This window comes from Geospiza fortis, unplaced genomic scaffold (assembly GCF_000277835.1).
Source record: "Geospiza fortis unplaced genomic scaffold, GeoFor_1.0 scaffold167, whole genome shotgun sequence".
Classification (NCBI taxonomy): domain Eukaryota; kingdom Metazoa; phylum Chordata; class Aves; order Passeriformes; family Thraupidae; genus Geospiza; species Geospiza fortis.
This window is the reverse complement of record NW_005054355.1, coordinates 4,831,465-4,855,154: the sequence shown is the minus strand read 5'-3', so window position 1 is coordinate 4,855,154 and position 23,690 is coordinate 4,831,465. Positions and strand designations below refer to the sequence as shown.

The following is a 23,690-nucleotide window of genomic DNA, read 5'->3' as shown; positions in this document are numbered from 1 at the left end:
GTAATGAGAAGTGTCTCTGCCCATGGCAGTGAGGTTGGTGCTGAATGTCCCTCCCAGCCCTTGACATTCTATGATTCTTAATAAAATGAGACATACAATACGGAGTCACTACCTCTTGTGCTTTAACTTTCATGCAAGTGGACAAGTTTCTGTATTTTCCTGAAAGACACATTGCTTCTCACAGAATTGCTGCATAGTGATTGAGGATTACATCTTGCTTACTACATTGAGACAGGTAAATGATCACCACAGGTACCACCACAGCTCTAGTTTTCCTTTTACTTGCAGTATTTTTGTAATGCAAAATAATATACTGAAGGGTAAGAATCCTAAAGGTTACTGGAGTAATAGAAGAAGAAAATCCCCAGCAAAACAGATCTCCAAACAATTTTAAAAAAGAAAGAAGGGGGGCGGGGGGAGGAAGCAGGACATGAGGGTGTGTCTACTACTACAGGAGTGTAATTGAATGTTCTATTTTTGCATGAATAAACATGAAAAGTTACTTTCATCTGAAATAAGAATCACAAGTCTGGCATGTTATCTAAAAACAAGATATCTCAGAGCTGGAGGAGGAAAGGAAGACAGTTAGTTCTGATTAATTGTTTAAGTAACAGTATTATGAGGCAAAACAGACAAATTTATGAGATCTCACAACTCAGGTTGCTTGGCTAATTGTAAGAGGAACTGTAATGGGTAATGATAACACTGTCTTCTTAAAACGATTCATGAAGGAATGAAGATTCAATTAGTATACAATGTGGATCCTGCTCCTGGAGAAGGCAGCTACTGTGTGTTGCATGAATAGCTCCATGCTTTGGGATAGCAACCTATCCAGATTCTTGAAGTGAATGCAGATGTATAATCTGTCAGAGCATTTCTTGGATTTAAATGGAATCATAATCTTTTAGAGGAGTTCAAAGGTTTACTGTGGCCAGTTTTCATGCTTTATCCTTACCCTCAGGTTTTCTTCTGATGTCCTGACAGATACAGACTTAGATATGATAACTTTATCTCTTTTTCATTTTTCGCACTGTGCAGGCTATGGTTGCATTCACTGTCAGTCTCATGAGGTTGTATGGAGCAGGACTATCCCCATCAGCTTTGGGATAAGAAGTGTTTCAGTGCAGGAAAAATGCTCTTCCATAACCTTACAACCTGATTTGTTGGGCCAAATGTTGTCTTGACTTGTCACATGACATCTGACATCAGATGTGTTAAATGGAGGACAGGAGACAAGACGGAACTGGCTCCCTACCATCAGGAAGAGATGCAATTAAGGCAAACAAGATCTAGCCCTTCCCTGGTTGGTCACAAGCCTAATAAATTATCAGAATAGTCCAATCAGGAATGTATTTGTACACCATGATTTTTTTTTTCTTTTTTTTTTTTTCTTTTCGGGGGTTTAGGGGTGTTTGGGTTTTTGTTGTTGTTGTTTAGTTTTGGGATTTTGTTGTTGTTCTTGTTGTTGTTTTTAAATGGGTGTTCTCATTTTGTGTGGCATATATTTCAGTGAGAATAGGTCTAAAGTATGCTACAAGTTTTGGAAGCTGGAGCTGTTCCTCCATTACAGGTTATTTCACCTGTCATATAAAAAGAAACATAGAATTAGACACACAGTCATAAATTTCCTTCTCAGTCATTGCAGAAGATTTTAGAACTTTTATCAAATGATTAGCTTAGGTCATATACCTATAGCACCCTATATAGAGCTGTCTGCTGTGCAAAGTGATTGTACATGTAAGGCTGCTTGGAAAGAGTATTGCAGAGTTAGTAGAAATTTTCCTTGCTTGAATATCAATTACTTATTCAGTAAATAATTCTTCAGATATTTTCTAGATCATAGTTAAAACACTTCCTTTTGCTATTTTAAGTTAACTACTGTGAATCAAACTGAGATAAAACATCTAGACAGCTCTAATAATTTCTGAACTGTGTCATTTGAGCAATGTCCACACAATGGGCTGTTGGAATTTTGGTCCAGTTTAGAACAAAAGAAGAGTTCAGATAGAGTCTCTGTGGAGTGAAGGCACCCAGTCGTGGCAGGTATTTGATCAGACATTTGGGATAGGTCAGGAGAACCTTCTGCTTCTGCCCTTTTGAGAGTCAAACAAATCCTCAGGCTATCAGAAAAACTTTCAACCAGTACCCACTACTGCTGATGGCTTTCATTACTGCCCAGGCTGGGCCCACAGAAGAAGAAAACCATCTTCAACCAAAATAAATTGCTACTGGTCACTGCCACTACTGTTTGCTTCTAGGCAGTACCTAATCTGGGCTAGAAATGTGATGAGATGAACCACTGTTTCTTAAATGTTCTTCTAGGAATATTTAGGACCTTGTTTTAACTTTTCATGCTTTTCTTAGCTTCTACTTTATGACCTGTGGGACAGCAGGTCAGCCAAAGGGATATTTACCTGCTATTTTCCATGGACAGTACATGACATTCTGCTTTCCCCAGCTGCATGGGAATTTATGCTGAATGTGTTCTCACTAGTTTCTCAGATAATAGTGTTTGAGATTTTAAACTGGTGGCCTTCTTGACAACCTGTCATAGTATCAGGTTTGAAGACCAGTTGCCTTCAGCCTTGCCAGTGGAGCCAATCTTACTCTGCCGTGTCAGCAAAACTTGCTGTAATCTGTGAGTGTTCCTAAGCACGTTTTTGAGTTAGGAATGAAAAGCTGATTACTTTTTCTGACCTCTCTTTGCAGCCATTCTCTCTTCCTCTTTTTTCTTCTCTTCCTCCAGTGCTTTAACTTTTGCATCATACTCATCAGCACGGGTCTTCCACTCATTTCTGTTGTTCAGCAGCCCATCAAGCATAGGCTGAATTTCCTCATGGAAACGGGAAAACTCCTAATCAAAACACACCTCTCAGTGCAATGCAGTGCAGAGGGAATACTTGTCCATCATACCCCAAGATAGATCCTGACACCCCACACCCAAAGCTGATGCTTTGCAGAAAGCATCAATGGCAGAAAGAGGCACCCTGTTGCAATGCCTCAGGAAAGGGCAGATTTTCACTTGTGTACCTGTCCCTCTCCCCAAGAGTGGTGCTGCTGCACCAGGACTCAGTCAGCTGGGATTTGAACCCCTGTTGATAAGGGTGGGGTGTGTAAGGGTGCACTTTGCTTACCTTATAGACAAATGTACACACAAAGTCAATGAAACCCACTTGAAGCTTTGGAAGTTCAGCAGCTTTCCTTCGGTCCATCATCGGCTGTGGGAGGACACAAATTCACCATGGTTTATGAGAACACTTAATTGAAAAACACACCTCTATTTTCTCCCCAAAACTGCCTTCTTCTGTCAGCCTGGCAGTTCTGTCATGCTGTCCTAAAGACCATCCATCACAGCCCTCCTCCTCAACTGCAGAGGAAGGAAGAGGGCTCATTTCCATTGCCATTTTAGCAGAAATTTTAGACTGCAATTCAAGTGTCCATGGATGTGGAGGAGAACAAATTTTTCCCTTGTGGAAATTATATTTTTACAAGATCTTGTTGATTACTATATAATTTGTGATGTCACTGTGGGTAGAGAGGGTGCATAAAAGTCTGCTTTAAAAATCCCCAAACCAGACAGGTGGAGAACACTTACAGGAATTACTCCTGCCTCTTTCAATGTCAAATTTATTTATTTAAAAAAATGTTAGAAATGCCCTTCCATTTACCAATAATTCTATGACTCTGTGAAGTCTGTGTTTGCAGTTTTTCTCTTTATTAGAAACTCTTCTTTCTTCTGTGACTTGTCTATTTAGTTATTAATTTTTTCTGTAGGGGACCTACACAAAAATCTCCAGGGTGAATCACCCCTTGATGCTTCAAAGCCACTGAACCCAACTATTTGGATAGCTGGACAAGAGGCACTTGTCACTGTCAGGGATGCTCTTCACTATCTCAGAACATACTTTTCTAAAGGATTTTGGCAAGCACTGTGATTTCAGGCAGACACAGAGCACTCAGGGCAGCGCTGCTTGTGCTGAGACTTGCTGTCAGAATTGAACTGCCTGGTTCTTGCATGTTACTTACAATGGGCTGTTGCTGAAGGACGCTTATTTCCAAATCTCCTTGCTCCCAGAACTCAGCTGCTACCAGGAGAGCTACCTACATTGACACAGAGGGAAAAAAAAGTTAGCACCAACTTCAGCCCCATAACTTGATGCACTTCATGTCTCCATTCTGAATCAAATCTCACTTCTTATCCTTCTGTTTCTTCTTGTCCAACCACAGCCTCACTCCTCGTCCTGGGAAGGGCAGCTGTGGCAACAGGATTTCACCTGTCTCGTGACAGCTAAACAGTCATATTGCACTGCATCTCATTAGGCCACTGCTCATCTATTGAGAAATATTTCCAATGTATTCCCCGTGAGGATTTGCCTACTGGTCACCTTATGGGTGTCTATTTTTCTTTTCTTCCTGTTGTCCTTTCTTCAAGCTGAACAGGAAGGTAGGTTTTATTTCTTTTACCCTCCTTCAAAATCTAGTGTTTATTATTTAGCAATTGCTCAAGTACAGTTCAGGAATGAACTCGTAAGGAAATCAAACAACTGAGCAAATTGCAGGTAGGTATTGCTATAATAAAGCCAATGCATATATTACATGTAAAAAAACTCACTGTTACCTAAAAATCTATGTAACTGAGGGATTTGTTTTCTTTTTTGTTTTGTTGGGATTTTTTTTTTTTGCAATCATGAATTTTGTACAGAACTCACAACTACAACCTGGAAGATTGGTTAATTCATCAAAACAACAGCTATTCCTTTTTTGGTAGGAGACTTTGATTTAGCTTCTAGGTAGCTTAGAAATTGCATTACTTTGAAGTGTAACCTACAGAAATCCTTCAGGATATCAAGCACCTTACCTTACTCTGGACTTCCCAAGGCTTTGTGATAGCTGACAAGTCACAGGCAGTCATCATCATGGCCCTAAGAACAGGTAAGAAATTAATTTATTCCCTACTTTTTCAGGCTCAGGACCCTCATACCCCAGTACTGTATCAGGTATCCCATGGTCTCTTCCGAACTAATAGATGTGTTGCTGTAACAGCCTTGGTTCTGACTGGGACACTCATCAAAGGCTGCTCTTTTGATTAAAATGGAATTATGATGGGAAACTACTTGCTTCTGGAGGTAAAATATTTGCTGCTTTAGTGATTGCTGGACTGAACTCCTTGACTTGGGAGTAGCACCTTTGGCTCCCCCACGGGTGTGTAGCAGTGCAGTCTGCAGTGAGGTGCTGAGAATGCTTCACCACAGTGCAGGGCATCCTGCAAAGTTTCTGTCTGGTCAAAGCAGGAGCATCGTGCAACTCAGGCTAGCTGCCACTGGGAAGAGCAGCTAATGGATTGGATGTCTCTGTTTGTGGCCTTCAGGGTGATGTGGTAGAAGTATATAGCCAGAAGGGATCCTGAATCTCCATGGGAGTATATGACCAACAGGACACTTATTTGGATGAAGAACCACTTTAAGCTTTTTTTCCCCTGTATTTTCCCTGCTTCTCCAGAAGATCAAATCTGAGTAGCCAGTAATGTATCACTTGCTGACTTTGCAGCAAAAGCATATCCTGGAGCTCCCACCTGGTGTCCACATCACTACCCTTTCCCCAGAGACAATTACTCACATGACAACCTCTTTCTTTGTTGTCTCCAGAGACAGATACTCGGTCCAGGCAGTCGCACTGTCATACGTCTTAGACTCATCAACGATCTTTTGAAACATCGTCCGCTTTCTTTGGGGGGTGGGGAGGAAGGGTTAAAAAAAAAAAAGAAAACAAAAGAAAAATCTATGAAAATCTATGAAACAAAGAAACAAATATGTCAAAAACAGGTGGCTGATCCTGGTATTGACAACTCTGCCAGAAGGGTTCCCAGTAGTTGCTGTCCTGACTCTTATGTCCCAACAAAACCAAGCACCATCATCTGCTCCCTTAACTGTTGCAAATGCCTTTAAGATGAGTATAGTGGTGAGGTATGAGCAGGTCTTTGAAAGTACAAGCTACTGCAAGTTATGTTAGCTGAGAAATGCTTACACCTTTGTTTGCAGTAAAATAAATCTTCTTCCTTACATGTGAAGCAAACTGCAGAAACCTAGAGCTAGCTGGAGTATTTTTAAAGCTACCTGGCTTTATGTACTTAGTCAGGCTTTGTTAACCTTATTTATATAATCTAAATGTATATAGGAAATTCTGAGTAATGGTTTATACACAATACACCCTTGACTGGAGTGGCATGAGATCTGGAGAAATCTGAGGTTTCAATATTGGCAGAGAAAAGAGTTAGGCCATACCACAAAGTGACTTGTGTATGTGTTCTATCATCAATAATCCTGTGTCTTAGCTCAGCCAAGCCTTTGCTTGCAGTTCATGGACCAAGAAGGGCAAGGACTAGTTTGTTCCCAAGTGGTGAGGAAGCGGTGGTATACAGATAGATGATGGTACCATACAGGTATTGTATCTCCAAAGTAAGTGTTCTGGGTATTCCAGCCTCCCTCATATTCCTCTTTTTTGGACTGTTTAAATTTTGTGTAATTATACTGCAGTGCAAAACACAGAAGCAGTCTCTGGTCTTGACACTATATTTTGAAAGCACATTTTGAAAGCTCCTTGCTAATTAGGAAGTTTTATGTCATTGACTTTCAGCCTCATGTCCTAGAAAGCAGGCACTTCTCCAAGATTTTGGCTTTTTAGGCCCTTGTGTGTGGAATAGACTATGAGCTGGACATTCACCTACAATAAACTACTTGTTACTTGCGTCATTCTGCTGTCACAGAGAAGTTCGTACAGTCCTGGCCAGTCCGTTTGTCATTTATGAGTATTTTCAGATCTGAAATGCTAGGTGAGTAAAACCAAACCAAATCTTGACATTTCTTCCTATAGGGGATCAAATAGCCCAGCCTTGTTGGGGCATGTATATGATTTAATTGAGTAGAAGTTCAAAATTCTTTTGAATTATTTGAGTTCTCCCCCCAGGTCTGAGGTGAGTATTAAAGGCAGTCTCCCAGAGCCACTGCCTGTTAAGAGAACGGTTGCACTGGCAGGGTCTTTCAGAGCAAAGTATCACATCTGGTCTCTGTAAAGTGCCAGCTGCTTTCTGCCTTTCACAGAGGGTGTGCATGACTGACTTACTTGAAGTAGAGTGCCAGGTCTGTGGCTATAATGGCAATTTCCATCAGGTGAATCACATGCTCATGCTGCCTGCGGTTGAGGTTCTGACATATATTCAGTGACTGAAAAGCAAAGGACAGGGCATTGAAAAATCCAAGCTCTATGCTGTTATGAGTTCCTGGCCACCTCCCTTTCCCAAATATGGTCACATTTTTTTCTTTCAATAGCTCAATTTGCTCCTCTTGTGTGCAAGGCGTGTGAGCCCGTACATCATGCCAAGTGCCGCTTCCCCTTTAATTCACTGAACAGGGGAAGGTTGTTACACAGTGCCTACCCAAACCCCATCCCCTGACTCCACTGCAAATTTGCCTGAAATTAAAAGTTAGCTGTGGGAATATTTCAGCCTTGGCCCTATCAGAGGGGCTTACAGGAGAGCAACACTGTATTTAACATGTTCCTATAGGGATAAAAATGTGGCTGCTGAAGAAACCAAGACATGCATTTAGGAAGCCTATGTGCTTTAGTCCTGGGTAGGCATAGAGTCCTTTGGAAATGAGGCATTCAAGGATGGAAAGGATGCAGTTTCTCAGCATCCAATCCAGAGAAAGGCCTTGTGCTGACAACTCTGTTGTTAATGAAAAACTTCAGTAAAAGGAAATTATTCGTGCCCTTGTATTGCAGTTCATTACCAACCTCCTCAGAGAGCAAGAATTTTCCGAATTCCAGGTGATGTCTCTCTAAAATAGAGGATCCATGAAGTTTAGCTAAAGGATTTTGAGATCTGTTTGTACAAAGGAAAAATTGAAGATATTAGTGCAGCACTTAAAAATGAAAATAAGTGTGTAATTTTGCATTTCATTTCTGTCACACATATAAGATCAATTTTTTTAAGAAGGCTTATGAGTTGAACTTTTTAATAAGTAATGACTTCAGTCTAATAAAAGACTCCTGTGACATTGCTTATAACTCTTTAGACACTGTGAAAAATAGTTTTCCAACTACAAATTTCACTGCAAATATTGTTTATGACTGCAGTGTAATTACTCAGCTTAGTATGTTTGTTTAATTCCTGAATAACTACATATTGATATCTGGTAATAGGAACAGAAAAACCTGCAATCCTTGGACACCTGGCTGAAAAGCAAGGCCCTCTTCTATCAAAAACACAGATCAACTTTATTTAATGTTTTTCCAAAGCTCCAGGATATATAAGAAGGTATAGGCAGCAAGCATTGCAGAAGAGCTGTGATCTGACTCATTTAAGTGAGCATCAGAGCCTTGAGTAGGCAACGAAATTATGCAATAGTTTATATGTAGCTAATGACTACCTACTGAGAGCAATATTCTCATAGGCGCTTTGTTTCTGTAGGTAGTGAGGGCAACGCCAAACATGGCGCTTTCTCCATAGATATAGCAAAAATTTTTCATCTTACGTTCAGGAAGGTTCTGTTGGCATCCTAAATAGTCTGCTGTAATGCTCAGGATACTGAGTGCCTGCTCTAGACCTGTTCCACACTGTAATGGTAATGTAGACTTCTGCTTTAACTAAGGGAGGTTAGCTAGGAGGTTAAGAAAGCCCCAGAGAGCATGGCAAATTGTCCCCACTGGCCAAAGCATAAGCCCAAACACTGCAGCAAGCTGAAAAGCAAGGCTTTTTTCTTGCAAAAGAAGGTTGTCACCCTTGTGTGTTAAACAGAGCTGTACTGGAGTTGGGTGTGATCACAGCCTGATTCCACTCCAAGAAAAAGCAACAGAAAATGGTTTGAAGTGGTAAGAAAATGCTTACTTCATTTGGTAGAGGTTGTTGGTTCCCCTGTGATCAATGTCATGGCACAGAGCTGCAGTTACCATTGCAAGGGCTTCGAGGTCCGTGTAGTAACGCTTCAGTTTGCCAGTCTGAGGGAGAAAATTTGTATTCCATATGTTAACATCTCTGATGGGAAAAGGTACTGAGCGGTGACTGCTCTGTGCTGGGGATGTCCTGGGACAGTCCAGGAGAACTGAAAATATTTGTGAACTGAAACGCAGTACACGGCTGACTTAGGTTAAAACGGGGAATCAGCTGGAAACAAAAAGTTCAGACACAGGCAGGTGCATCTGTACTGTTTATGTGTTTGATGCACATGTGGAGGCTTGGCTACCCAGTGCTATAGAAGCCTTGGCCCCAGGATTCACCCAGGCTTTAATAAGCACCCCTCCCAGTCACTGAACACAAAGTACTCTGTGAAAAGGCTCTGCGTCTTCTGGGCAATGTGGTTGTGAAGCATCCAAAAGATTGTCCACACCTGTGTCTGTTCTGGATGGAAATGGAAAGCATGAGTTTGTGTCCATCCCAACCAACTGACTTCAGTCTGGCTCTTACTGTCAGAATCTACTGGCGGAGTGGAAGTCCTGTAGTCTCTCTCATCTACTCTGCAGAAGGATTTAATCTGGAATCTATTCAACACCACGCACATCTGTATGTATGAAAACTAAAGCTCTCCATTCACTGGCCAATATTGACCAAAGCTTCCTTCATGTGCAATGCAGTGACTGTCCCGTCAGGCAGATGCAGACCTCATTTAGCAGGGTCTGTGCCAGGAGTGACAAAACATTTTCCTGCACCAGGGTTCAAAGGGAGCCCTGCATATTTCTCAGACAGAAGACCTGCTGCAAATAAAGCTGTGCCACAAAATTAACCAGGGGGGTGCTACCTTACCATCAGGAGTGTGAACATGGTCTGTGCAACATTGAAGCCATGACGCCAGTTGTGGTAAGTTATCTTCCGGTAGCCTTTGCTGACAGAGTACACAAACCTTACCAGAACCTGCCAGTGGGGAAGAGGATGTTAGTGTGGGTAATGAAGCTGCTGCCTGTTCATCTTGCAATAAGGGTCATGTACAGAAATCATGGATGAAGTTCAAACCCGTTCTACAGAGGTAGGCCCAGAAAGGGATCAGAAGGTTCATATATCATCAGGCTACTCTGGCAATAGAGTAAAGCCTAGTAGAGAGCAAAAGTGGACACTGAAATATAGCTGATTTCTAATATTTCTCTCTCCCTCTCTCTTTTTTTCTTTTTTTTTTTTTTTTTAATATAAAATCACAGAGATGCCTCTGGGTTAAACAAGAATCAGCACCACCTGGAGGAAAGGCGATTTCATCTTACTGTTTGTGAATGTATTGATTTTACTCTGTTTATCTAGGTTATCACTTATAAGTTTTGTCCCTTTTCTTGTGACTTATTAATATTCATGTCTCCCTTCAAGAGATATGGATCCATAGATGTAGAGGAGAATGACGTTTATATCACTGTTCTTTCCTCTGCAGTCTACTTCTCCATGTGTACTCTCTCTTGTAGCAATGCAGTTTTCTCATTAAAGAGCCAATTATTTATTAATGAGTATTCATTTCTTAAAATCTCAAATATAAGAATCACTGCTATTCACACCTCTTCCAGAGGTTAGTTGTTCCGGAGTAGATATATTTAATATTTTTGACCCTGGCATTCTGCATGTAAGAAGCACAGAGGTAATTCCCATTTACTTCCCTCCCGATCGCCATCCTGCCTTTCCAGGGTGAAAACTCTTCCTGCAGTTACCCCCACATCCCGATAGATGGAAATCGACTTCGCACGATGTGCTGAGAAATCCCCTCGGAAGAAGCAGGGCTGCTGAAATGCCAGTTTCGCAATTCCTACAGGGTTTTGAACCGCAAAAGTCGCGAGTTGGCGAGTCAGGGTTCATGTGGTCCTTGTTCCCAGGGGATCACACCATTCCTGTCGACAGGTTGGTGCCAGCTGCGCCAAATGAAGGCGCATCCATGTTTGCATGGGGATGAACAACAAAGGGGTTTGCCAGAGTGTGTTTCAGCGTATCTTGGCTGAAAGCTGCAGGTTACGTGCTCTGTCAAGGGGAAGGGGCAGACAGGTAGGCGCTCCCCGTGTCGTGCCCGGGAGCTGTGTTTTCACACTGCGGCTGTGAGCGGCATTGGATACAGAACGTGCAAGCAGCGTTTTGCAGAACGCACCACTCACCCATATAGACCTCATGGCAAACCATATCTGTGGCAGGCAGTGAGGAGCAGAAGAGAGCAGAAGATATGCTCCAATCCCACATGAGAGGGCGTTCCCTGGCCTCAGCGGGGTGAGGGGGCTCAGGACGCACGATCCCCTCCCTGCAAGCCCCCGTGAGCCCAGTCCTGTGGCTGTTCTGTGCTGGGCACACACGGGGACCTCAGTGCCAGCTGCAACATGGGTGAGTACAGCCAAGACAGGAGATGTACTAGCTTTTGGCAGCTCATACCTCCTGTGGGATCTGGAACTTTTTCACCACGCCAAGCTCGTAGTACATCTGAATGCCACACTTCACCAGCTCTAGCTCAGTGCAGTCAAAATCAGAGAACCTGAACTCATAGATTTCGAACTTAGTGGGCCCCGGGAGTTCTTCTTTCTGTAAGAGAGGTGGGCTGGTTTATTGCTGTGCTGGTTATGTCATTACTAAGCTTTGCTGAATAAAAAGGTATCAGTCTGACACTACTTTTCTTTTGGAATATAGCACATAAATAGACTGAAATGAAGCTTTTCATGATAACCCCATTATTGGAAGAAGAGGGAGGGCAGTTTTGTGCAGGAAACATGGTTTGTTTCCTGAAAAGCATTTGATTTAATATAGCTTGGAGACTCAAAATGGGAGAAGAATTACAGCCCTCCTTAATTACACTGAAAAACAAGCCAAGGTGGCTGTTGTGTTTCCAGATGGACTTTGAAGCCCTTGAGATAAAGAGGCAGAGAGCAGGGACTCCCCAGGAGCTGTGGGAGGCACGTGCTGACACTTACTAATGATAATCTCAAACTCAGGCAGCAAACGAGGGCAGGGTATGCTGCACCTTCACCCTTTGCCAGGTAACACCATGCCAACACTGGGAACTTTTCACTACGTCTATGCAGGCAGTATTTGCTTGCCAGGGCTGTTCTTTCCAGCAGTGCATTGCTCTTACCAGAATGCTTGCCAGCTCCTCTTCGTCACACTCACTTGGCTCCTTCCCCAGCTTTTCTCGTGTTGGCTGCAAAAAGCAGGGGTGTGTTAAGGAGACAACTGAACCCCCCTGGACTTTTCACTGGGCAGCTTTGTGGTAATCTAGGGCAGCTCTCATATCCAAATTGGGCTTCTTTCCTGGACCTTACTTCAATTTCTTGTCTTTCAACACATTTTTCCTGGTAGTGTTCTCCCCCTCCTTGATTTTGTTTTGTGTTTCCCTCACTTGCAAATGTCCCCCAAGAGCCAATGTCACAGCTGGGTCCTCTAACTTCACATCCTCAGCACAGAGGAGGTTTTGAGGAATAAATCAGTTTCTGTTCCACTCCTACAGCCCTGCCCTGAGTAGCACCTCCAAGGCTGGCTTTGTTGAGGAAGTTAGAAAGAGCACAGTGGCACAGTGTGCCAGGGAGGAGGGCAGACCACAGAACAAAAAGAAAGACTCATTCTGCCCCTGTGCAGTTACTAGGGCCCAGGTGCTGCCCCCACATCGTGGTGGCTGGAAGCATCTCTGTGAAGTGGGAAACCTGTGTCTGTGCCACAGGCCGTGGGCCAGGCCAGTACGCTTGGGTGTGAGCTCCACATTGCGAGGCATTACCAGAATTTCCTGGATTTCATCCTTGTCACATTTCACGTGGTAGAGCACCATGTCCTGAGCAATGTCCTTACGGTTCTCCAATTTGTTCATCTTATCATACGTGTCTGTGTTGAGTACAGACCAGCCCAGGAACTGTGTCAAGGACTTGGTAAGGGGAAGAGAAGGAAACAGAGAAATAACCATAACATCTGCTCCTCAAAGACACAGAAATATGACACTATGTGATACATTTTTAAAGAAACACAGGCTGGACTTTGTCCAAAATTCTAGCAATGAGCAACCACATCTTTGCTCCCATCTGTGACTTGCTCCTCAGCAAAGCAGCTCCGCTGCTGTTGAATCTGCCCAGGCCTTGAGAGTGTCGATTCTGTGGCGGTTGAAGGACCCTCTGTCGAGTTCAGAGGACAGAAAATTATTTCTGTGTTTCTGGAGGTGTCTCCACACCTGTGGAAATGTTTCTGTTGCAGTAGTGACAGCAGATCAGGAGCTCTCGCATCAAAGGAGAGCAAAGGGACCTCATCACCTTTCACATGTATTTACTTACATCCTGTGCTCACTTTCAACTTGTTTGCTGTCCAGTGGCCAATTCAAACTGATTTTTTTCCCCATGGTCTTTTTGTTTGATAAGAAAAGTCTGTTTCAGGAAATGTCTTGATTGATAACAGGGTCCAAGAGCTAAATATTTATATTTCATTGAAACTAGCATAGGAACATTTCTAAGGAGCAAGATCTTTAATCACTGTTGGTAGTTTTAATAGCTGGCCTCCCTTTTTATCCTAGCTGTATAGACAATTTCTGTGTCATTTTTCATGGGACTTGCCCAGCCAGCAAGAGCCAGCTGGCAGGTGTGTGAATACAGGTCAGAATGGTTGTGTTGGCACACAGCAGATGCTCATGGCTAGGAGTACAATCCAAGAATGCTGAAAAAAATCACAAGAACGTAGTCGGGTTTCTCATACCAAACTCCCCCAGTATGTCAAACAGTTGCCTTCACAATGTTCAAGCTGATGCATAACACCTCTCTAAGCAACAAAGATACCCACTTATCTGCATAACACCCGGGATGCTTTGCAGGTGTACATGGAAAAATAGTGACCTCTTCAACTATATGAATTTCTTCCAGCAAGGCACTATACCTCCATGAGGGTTTCATCCTGTTCATCAAATGGTTTCCCATCTTTTCTGTTATAAAATGTGACAACACCAACAATTTCTTCCCTTTTATTCACAATTGGCATGGAGAGAACGTTTTTGATAGTCCATCCTGATTCATCTAGAGGACCTTCCTTGAAGCAACAGCAAGCAGAGAGACATCATGAACTTAATATGTTTTACGTATTGTGCTCATGCAAATACATGAGCACTCCAGTTTTACATTCAGACTACAAGCAAAGGAAGTATTTATATGCCTAAGATTGACTCTATATTACATTTTTTGCAAAAAAATAAAGTTATAAAGTTGAATCCTTGATAGAATTGGAAGTTTTCACAATACCTGAAAGTTAAACATCTCATCTGCAGCAGCGTTCATAATGTTGCAAATCTAGGGGATCACACAGAAGAAAAAGTATTACAAAAGTATTACAATGAGAAGTTTAACTGTCCAAACAAAGGACTGAATTGCTGAGAAAACAGCATGAGTATTATTCATGTCAGAAAGACTTGAGGAATCCCAGATTAAGTACTTACAAATCCACTTTCAGCCACATAGGTTGGCAGTCCAGTAACTAGTGCCCAGTGATCTGGGGTAGGATTTCTAATGAAAGAAAAATGTATAAGGGAAATTAAAGGTACATGTTTACTGAAAACAGATCATGGAACCAAAGTGCATTCCGCTGATTGTATAATCCAGGTTTAGACCTGGAACCTCCAGTCCATAAATGGTTCTGTTACTTTCAAAGGATCCACATGCACAAGCAAAAATTTTCCACATAAGTAAATAACTTCCCTTCAAGGATTCAAAACAAAACAACTGATAAAATATTGGTTTGCAGATATTTTATAAAAATTCATTCCTAGAAGTGAAGGCCATGCCTCAGACTTTCAACACAGAGAAAGATAAAAGGAGATTCCTGGCTAAGGATGCCTGCCAGCCTGAACTTCGAGCACTGCTGTACCCAAGAAATGGGGACCTTTTTTGCAGCACATACTCTAGTGTAAAGCAGTGTTACCAGAGCTGGGGAAAACCTCTCTTATGTCAGATTTGCCCAAGCTGCCCAAGGCTCCTCTGAAAAATTCAGTGGCAAGAGGAGAGAGCAGTTCTTAGAAAGAGGGAGTCCCAATGTGTCAGGATGGGAGAAAAGGCCAGAGGTAGCCTTAAGATGGGGTCAGTGATAGAAGGAGTGGAGAAAAGCAAGGAAACCTCAGCACAAAGCATCCTGGATGAGGCCCAGCCACAGACACGGGGAAGGCCTGGAGGAGAGTGATGCCTCTACCTGGCAAGGACACCGGAAAACTGCAGGCAATCAAGGCAGCTCACTTCTCCATCTGAAAAGAATCACTGGTTGCAGTGAATTTTGGACCCTAAGTTCCAAGTCAGGATCCCAATGCCCTTGAGGAAATCTTTATCCTGCAGAAATGTGAGTTGAAGCACCAACTTACATTGTGACTCTCAATCCTCTATCAGTCCTTTACATTTCTCCACATGGCTGTATTTAAAACATGGGGAACCTTGTTTTCAGCTACAGCCTGTGTCAGTACCTAGCATTCAGGGACTGGGCACTTACGGGATGACTTTAATGTCTTCTTTTCCATGTAATATGTAATCGATGACCTTGTAAAAGACTATTTCCTACAAGTGAAAAAAAGAGTGGTGTTAAAATGAGTGGTGAGGCAATCCATCTAGGAAGGAGAGAGTTAAAGAAATCTTGTTTTCACATACCCTGCCATCCGGGGTTCGAGGTCCTGAGTAGGGAGGTACTTCTCCCAACAGGACTGGCCACAGGTCAAAAAACTCCTGGTTTTAAAATTAAAAACATATGTTTAGAGTAGAAAAGTGCATTCTGTCTCAAACCTCAATGTAACCATTGCTCTACCATGCTGATTTCGGTGTTGTGTAAACAAGGCATGAAATAATAAAATTAATTCAATACTAGGCAGCAGAATAATACCCAGATATCCGAATCTGGACGTGTCAGGTCATTTATAGGGCTGCATGTTACCATACACTGCCTATACACAGAGCGCTGATTCATTCAGTGAACAGTGAGTACTGGCTGTACTCAGAGCAAACTGCTTCAATAATGTTTTTGTGTTCTTAATTTTCCAAAGTGTGACTATTGCCTGACCTACTATTTGCCAGATTAAAGAAGCTAAATACTTACTTTGGGTTTTCTTCTTATGCTACATTATAATATTGATCAAAGTGTCTTACACAGGATCTTTTAACATACCTCTTCACAAGACAATAGGCTGCAAGAGCTCTGTCAACAAGACAGCCTAGCCATGGGACAAAGAGGGCTCCACTGGCAAGTATGCTGTGTAACCCCCACATAAAGTTCGCCAAAGGTGCAAACCATCAGACCAAATCAGAGGTAACTTCGATTCTATCAGCCTGTTTTCATGAAACCAAATTTCATCTAAAAACCTGGATATCATGAGCATGAATGAGTCCTTGAGGAAGGTGGCTGTTTGGTCACAAGTCACTCTGTGATATGGCCTAGCTCTTTTCTCTGCTAATATTGAAACCTCAGGTTTCTCCAGATCTCATGCCACTCCAGGCAAGTGTGTGCTGTGTATAAATAGGCCCTTGTTTGCTGATGGTTCCACAGGTGTCTCACTATACTTCTGATGCCCACAGACTTTGTGAGGTTTTGTTTGTACTGCAGCCTTTGATCAGGATTGCCAAAGTCAGACACCTCTTCCCAGCCTCCAACTCTCCCATTTCAGTGATAAGCTCTTCCCCTTTCCTCTGATTTCATTAAGCCATTATCTTAATGTTTGCACAGTAAAAAAATGCCAAGAAAAGTAGGAAGGCTCGCACTTTTACTGCCTCAGTAAACCTTATCTGCCTGCATCACCCCTCAGTGGATAACAGCAAGCAGAAAAATGCATAGCACACATGTGCACACTCACCTTCTGCTTTGTCATGTCCAGGAGACCGACTGAGTATCGGTCACAGTTCAGGTATGCCCTCACCGTGTAAAAAGCCTTGTGGAACTGCCTCTCAATGTCCGTCAGTTCCTCAAAAACCTTATTAGCTGACCACAACAGCACCTGCAGGATATAATCAAAACATAAGCACAGCCTTTCTTGGAGAGATGGACTTGTTGGGTTAGGGTTCCTGAAAAGTGCAGGAAAACTACCCGCTTGTTCGCACTGGGAATTGCTAGGGAGAAGGAGTCAGGTCATCACAGTGTTGTGTAGGAGTCAAATGTTACCAATATAGCATAAAAAAGGTCGCAGTGTCAGGCAAAGAGCTGTCCCCACTTAAATTTTATATCCATTAGTAAAATGTTGCATCCAAAACCAGTTAACACCAAAAGCATTGCAAATACCAGAGGCTGGTGTTTGAAATATATGAGTTAACACTTTCCTCGAAGTGTTTGAACAGCTGTTTTGTGCAACAGCCTATGATGCTTTTCCCCATCTTCTGGTACATTCTACAGAAGGTAACAGCTTTAAGAAAGCTGTTGCTATTGGGCTTTTTTATTTGTAAAAGCAGAGGTTACACAAATACTGCCCTAAAATGGTAAGGAAGTCATCTACACTCTTGCTTAGCTTAGTTAATGCATGTGTGCCTGTATCCCAGGTATGTGTCTGGCTCTCTGAGCCCAGGACATATGAGGAGCCATGCTTCTGGAGCACGCAACTTGAAGCAGACTGGACCTGTGCTTTGAAGAAGAAATACTGTTACTTGGCCACAACTGGGAAAAGTGCATCTCACCTCTTCACTGGACACTAGTAGATTTTTTTTAGCAATTCTGAGCTGCACTGGTCTCTGTTTTTAATCCATAAACTGGGACAACTCTGCCACTTGTATGAAGTCTGAGTTCAGTGTTGGTATCCCTCAACAGAAGAGTGGTGTTGTTGCACCAACCATTAGATAAACACGAGCAGCAGTTTCGCTTTTTGGCACTTCACAGCATGCAATAAGTACTGAAAGCCACAAGCCCAGTAAGAAGGAGTGAGAGAAACAGCTGAAATATATCTAAGGACTGATGCAAAGAAGTTGGTAAAAAATTATTATGTGGTATTCTAATAGGACTTTTGCACAGTATCTGAGCACAAGCAGACCGACCTGTCTTTGCACAAGCCATTTTACCCACAGTATCACCCACTCTTTGCTGTTGGGATTTGCAATATTAAAATCCTAGACCACTTTTGAGGAATGTAATTTGCTCACTCTGTACTTCAGTACTTTAAATTCTAACACAATGAACTATAATGACTTCCACACAGCCCTGAAGACCTATATTAATCAGAGGTTGGATAATTGAGCTATTGGCAGAACTAGAGCAGTGTGTCCTGCATCGCATCTCCTTCTTGCTCTTCTCCCTCTGTGTGGCACCTCCTCAGACAGCAGTAATATACGAGCACAGGACTCCTGGGTCCAGTCCCAGACCAGAAGCACTAGGCCTTCACCTTATGGGCCTCCACTTTATCTTCTAGCTCCTTTCTTATCCTGACTGGTCCTACTGCTAAACTCTCCACAGAAAAACCTTTGCTAGTTCTACCTTAGTTAACTGTTCATCATTGCTGGTATTACTGGACCATCATTCATGTTTTTGATAAATGAAAAAATTAGGCAAAGCATAATAAATTAATTAGAAAGTATAAATTAACTTTCATTCTGCATCCATTTTGCTGAGATAGGCATTTATTCTCTCTCCATGGCAATCCCATTGGAGAATAGAGCGTGGCTGCCACGAAGCACAGATGCAATTCCACATCCTCCTGAGTGACAACTACTGCCTGCTGCAGAAAGTGATTGCGAGGATTCACATCCATGCCAATAAATCTGACAGTCCTACTGTAACCCAACTAATGGGGAAGTACGATACCAGAATTTCAATCCAGAATATCCTAAACCCCTAATATATGTTCTTTTCTACTGATGGAGGCCAATACAACATGCATATGACAACAATTTTACTGGCTCTAAGAGGAAATTCAGTAGCACTTTTCATGAGCAGATGGGGGGAAAAAACACCACATTCTTAAGAGTTTCAGAAAGTCTCTGGATGCTGCTATCTGAAATGATGAAATGATCCAAGAGTGCTTCACAGCCTCAACTAAACAAAACACCTAGAGGTCAGTCCTGCTGGAACTGGCGCCACTGCATGAGGTCCTACAGTTTTGCCAATAGCAGAAGAAAGAGAGAGTAACGAAGGACTCTGGGAAAGAAGCACTATCTGAAAGCAGTTGGGGGCATCTCTTTATTTCTGCTCTTCAGGGACAAATATCTGAAGAAGATCAGATTCACCCTTTAAATCAGAAGAATGAATTAATTTGATTTTGAGATAGCCAATCTGCATTTTCACTCTTACCTGGCCTCTTCGAGTCTCACAGTTGTGAAGATAACTCAAGTGATAAATTTTCAAGTTCAAGGATGCAAAATTCAGATACTTCAGGAAAAGCTGAAAAGGCAAATTGTGAAATTGAATTGAATGCCGTAGCAAATTCATGTGTACTGTATTTCATAATACTGCTTTAGAAGCATCAGGGTAATTTCCCAGGATATATGCTTTGCTTTGCATTGCCATGACATGAGGCTTATCCCACTGTACCTTCCCTGAAAGATCTGAGATAAACATTCTCATTATAAGCCTCTTCTATGAGTGTGTGAGTGCCCTTAAGGGAAACTCACACCAGTGGAGTTTCACTAAAGCAGGCATCACTAGGGTAAAAGGATCTCTGTTACACAACAAAAGCAAAGCTCTTTGATAGGAATTCAGCTACTGACCACTTACTGTTTCATCAGAGCTGGTGAAGTGTGGACCATTCAACTTATTTATAGCCACAATGACAGCAACCAAGTCTTTGCCATTCAAGATGGGTGTCGCAAGGATGTTTTTGGTGGTGTAGTCAGTGAGCTCATCAACAAATGGGCTGAACTGGGCACACTGTTTAATAGAGAATTTACAAATAAGCATTTTTCACAACATGTCTTGAAACCAAGTCCAAGCACAGCCCCTTAAAGTAAGCTGCCTAAAGAAAGTTTTACTGAAAAATTACTAAGGAAAAGAAATGAGTTAGCAGAAAACCAGTCCATGTACAGATGATAAAGCTAATATCAAGAGCAGAGGATGTGGCTTTTAACTGCAACTTTCAAAGTGCACTTTTAACTTTCTGTGAAGGTCTTGCCAATCATAAGCTTTAACATGTCAAACTCAGAACAAGGGGGCTCTCCACTGGTTATTCTCAGATCAATGGCATTCTTCATGGTACCTCCTCCATCCTTCCCTCTGACATTTTGTTAGCACTGCAGAGTGGGTAGAGCCAGGTAGCACTGCATAGTAACAGGGTATAAACCAGTGCACTCAATGGCAAGTTTACACATCCTCATTTTTCTTCTACTTTTACAATGAAGCTTGTCGTCAGCCTGCAGCATCTACCCCTAGTTTCTCTTAAAAAGAGGAGAAAGAATAGTCCAGGGCAAGCAGATGGCAAATCACTTCACCTGCACAGGGCCTTATTGATACCATCATCACCTGCCATGGGGGAGTGCAGGCGTGGTCTTGCTGACCAAAGATATTCTCCCTGCTCAGGTGAATAAATTGTCATCTATAAGTCATTCTGTTTGGGTTAGAAAAAGCCACACAACTCTGATCATATTCAGAAGGTTGCACCATAAAAAATGATCACTCCCTAATGAATCTTATCCCCATACATTCCCTATTGTTGGCCTTTTCTGCCAAATGAGCTAGACCAAGCATTTAGTCTCTGGGTCTTCTTCAAAGGAATTGTATTATGACAATGTCTAAAAGCACCAGAATTGGAGTGCAGCACTTGGCTTACAGACCTGAAATCCTCTCCTGTATTTGGAGAAATGTCAGAAATTAAAAAACTTTAAAATTTAAGTCACATTCTGATGCTTCCCCCAACACCAACAATATGCCCAGCAAAAAAGTACCCAGGCTGCAGAACCAAAACTGTGTCTCAGTGTGTTCTATGGAAGACAAGGAAAGATTTGCTGAAGGGTTGAGATATGCCTGCACTGAGCAACAAATGAATGAATAAACAGATGGTCTCATTGTAGCTAGCAAACAGTAGATGGAGTAATCCCAAATGCCATATTTGGGTCACATGGATTTTAGTTTTATACCTATGATTAGAACAAGCAGATTGTTATTCCTGCCATCCAGGTTTACGTGATCGAACCAAAAGTATGTGGAATAAACTGTCATGAAAGCATAAACACAAAACATTAAAATCCCTCAGATCCCTCCTGATACTGCAGATCACAAGTTTTGCTGGAAGAGTTTTTTTAGTCTAAGATTGTCTCTTGCTGCTGCTGCTGAAGATCGCCCATACACAGCTTGCAGTTAACTGCTCTGGGGTCCACTCCCACTGTTCCATAGTGATGCCTCTGAATGCCCTTAGCTAAACCTTCATCACAGCAAATATTTTCCAAGTTCTTTTGTCATGGAAAACCCTCTTTGGATTCACTGTAAAGAATTCCTGTCTCTGCCACTTACTCATAGAATATAAAATTGCATGGAAAATTCCATGTGCATTCAGTGCAGATCTGGCCACATTCTTCTGCTGGACTAGATGTGATTTATTTTTTTTTTAGTTAGGCAAGGTGTAGCGGTGCACTGTTTGCAGGCATTAAGATCTAGCGTAATTAATGTGCTTAGTTTCACCTCACCCCATAAATTAAATTGGAAGAGACTTTCAGGCTTGCTACTTTTTTCCAGTTACATCACAAGGGCTTTCACCAAGCACTGTGGTGTGCTGCTGCCTCTTGAGCCCTGTGAACCTCTCTTCTACCCAGATAACAAATAAATCAAACATACCTCACGGACATCCTTGATGTTCATGGTTTTCTTGGTCTGAGCAACATGGCCCACAATGCCTATGTCCAGTGGATAGACAATCTCGCAGTCTGGGGCCACCAGGCATTCCTCCAGAGTACTTCCCTCCTGGATGTTGAAAAGCCTTGTTGCCAGTTCAGGTGTGCCATTTCTCTGCCTGTACATGAAGAGACTACAGCGGTCAGCATGAATAAGGGACCTGATTCTTCTCAAAGTCTTGAAAACCACTTTCTCCATGTTGATGCTTTCTTGCATGTCTTGGATCAACTCAAAAAGTATTTCACTCTCATTGTTATCCCAGGACTCCGTTTTTAGTTTCTTCGCAAAATACTGCTTGGCAAAAGCAGGGTTGCCATCAAGAAACTTCTCCACATCGTCTTCACTAATGCTCATTGTGAATGCCCCAGACCTTGTGGGTAAGTAGTAGTCCAAAGATGTGCAAGCAGCACTCTAATTTCTCATGTGTCTCTTAAAATTTTGAAACAGAAGATGCTCCTTCTGGATTAACCAAGTTTGAGGTATCCCTGCAAAGAGAGCTTGTCATCAGGAAGATGTATTCCTTTATAATGCTGAAGGTGAGTCTGTGGGAGGACAGATCTTCTCAACCAAAGAGATTAGATGAGCTCTACAAGAGCTTTGGGTCAACTTTCCTCTTCTTAATCTAACTGCAAACAAAAACTGAGTGCTCACAATGTCTGAAAATACTCTCCTGTCTCTTGATAAACAGAAGACTTACTGAAACAATTCCGTTGAGGCAGCAGCAATGGGGAAGGAGTGCATCTCCTAACATTGAAATAAGCTCTTTAAAGTCTAATTAAATATATACTGCTTGGGCCTAATCCTTGGCTAACAAGGTGACCATCTTATTATTTCTGCTCTCCCAGCTCCCAGCAATAGTAGGAAATGCATTCTTCACAAAAGAAGTCAGTGGCCAAAATAAATTTACTGCTTTTTTAGGACTCTCTCTACTATTGCATAGCTCTATAGCAGCTCCTGTAAGGTTGTTCTCTAAGGGAAGCACCAATCCTGAATGCTTTAGTCCAGGGTTTGTACTGATCTGGCAAGGTCTATGGTATTTGCTTCTTGCTAGTGAGAGCCACAACAGGAAACATGCTTCTTAGTGGCATCCATGTAGGAAGGAACCTGGAGAGCTTCTGTTTGGGGTTGCTGAATTGAAGCAGCCTGAGGAGAGGTGGGAAGCCCTGCAGACAAAATGAAAACCAAGCACCAAACAAAACGCAAGCAATCTGGGAAGGTAGAAAAGTTTCCCTCATTACTAGCAGTGGAGAAAGGGGGACAATTATGGGTGTGAGGAGAAGGAGTTGTTTCACATCAATGAAGCCACAACACTGCAAACAGCAGGTTTGGGTCAGTGTGATGCTGAGAGGCAAGTGCTACTTCATAAGAATTCAACAACGCACAGGAGGTTTCATTACTGGAGAACAAGGGTGAATCCCATCTGCTCCATTGCTGGAAAATAAGCAACACTCACCTGCTCAAGAAGTGAGGGTCTAAGGGCTCAGGCTGCCTGTGTCTATGAATATTGTCACTTCTCCCAGGAGTGGTCCAACCCAGCCTGGGAGGAAGGTGGCTTGTTGTGGTAATTCTCAGCCAGGATATTAGAATAGAATTATTGCCCAAGAAGACTTGGAGGAGGTGATGTGTGCCACACTGCCTTCCACAGCAATGTTCTAGCAGAGGAACGAGGACCTGCTTAGATCTGGCATGGTGGGGGCTGCTCCAGACCTTCAGCATGGGGTGCATGAAGCCTTTTTGGACAGGCGGGACTCTCGGGCACGGGGCTTGGTGGCAACAGGGAATTTTTTCAGGGATGGCAGCGCTTCAGATTGCAGGCTGCTCAGCAAGGTTTCATATGTTGCAGCAGTTTTCCTTGTACAAAGAGTGGCAGAAAGAGCAAGAGGCAATTTTCTTTGATTTTGACTGGAGACAACAACAAGAACTAGCAGAGAAATGAAGGTGGAAGACTGCTCAGGTGAATGAG

The 23,690-nt window shown here is 42.5% G+C and overlaps 1 protein-coding gene across 1 annotated transcript; it reads right to left on the bottom strand.

The window, feature by feature from the left end:
- Positions 1-1,521: 1,521 nt before the first annotated feature.
- On the bottom strand, positions 1,522-22,380 carry LOC102044068 (rod cGMP-specific 3',5'-cyclic phosphodiesterase subunit beta). The gene is made up of 22 exons (XM_005423595.1): positions 21,671-22,380; positions 19,622-19,774; positions 19,199-19,288; positions 16,785-16,925; positions 15,592-15,666; positions 15,437-15,501; positions 14,400-14,466; positions 14,206-14,253; positions 13,847-13,996; positions 12,711-12,854; positions 12,075-12,140; positions 11,381-11,527; positions 9,797-9,904; positions 8,885-8,994; positions 7,792-7,879; positions 7,120-7,220; positions 5,617-5,724; positions 4,859-4,922; positions 4,027-4,101; positions 3,135-3,218; positions 2,698-2,854; positions 1,522-1,580 (listed from the first exon to the last, which is right to left on the bottom strand). Exons 1-22 carry the CDS (start codon positions 22,079-22,081, stop codon positions 1,522-1,524), a joined length of 2,511 nt encoding a protein of 836 aa, XP_005423652.1. The 5' UTR covers positions 22,082-22,380.
- Between the last annotated feature and the right edge of the window lie 1,310 nt (positions 22,381-23,690).

Excerpts from the sequence above, each read along its gene's own strand:
- LOC102044068 (XM_005423595.1), bottom strand. The coding sequence starts at position 22,081 with ATGAGCATTAGTGAAGACGATGTGGAGAAGTTTCTTGATGGCAACCCT. Across the intron at positions 15,502-15,591 it reads CTCGAACCCCGGATGGCAGG|GAAATAGTCTTTTACAAGGT; the intron begins GTATGTGAAAAC and ends TTTCACTTGTAG. Across the intron at positions 12,141-12,710 it reads ATGAAATCCAGGAAATTCTG|CCAACACGAGAAAAGCTGGG; the intron begins GTAATGCCTCGC and ends TGCTTTTTGCAG.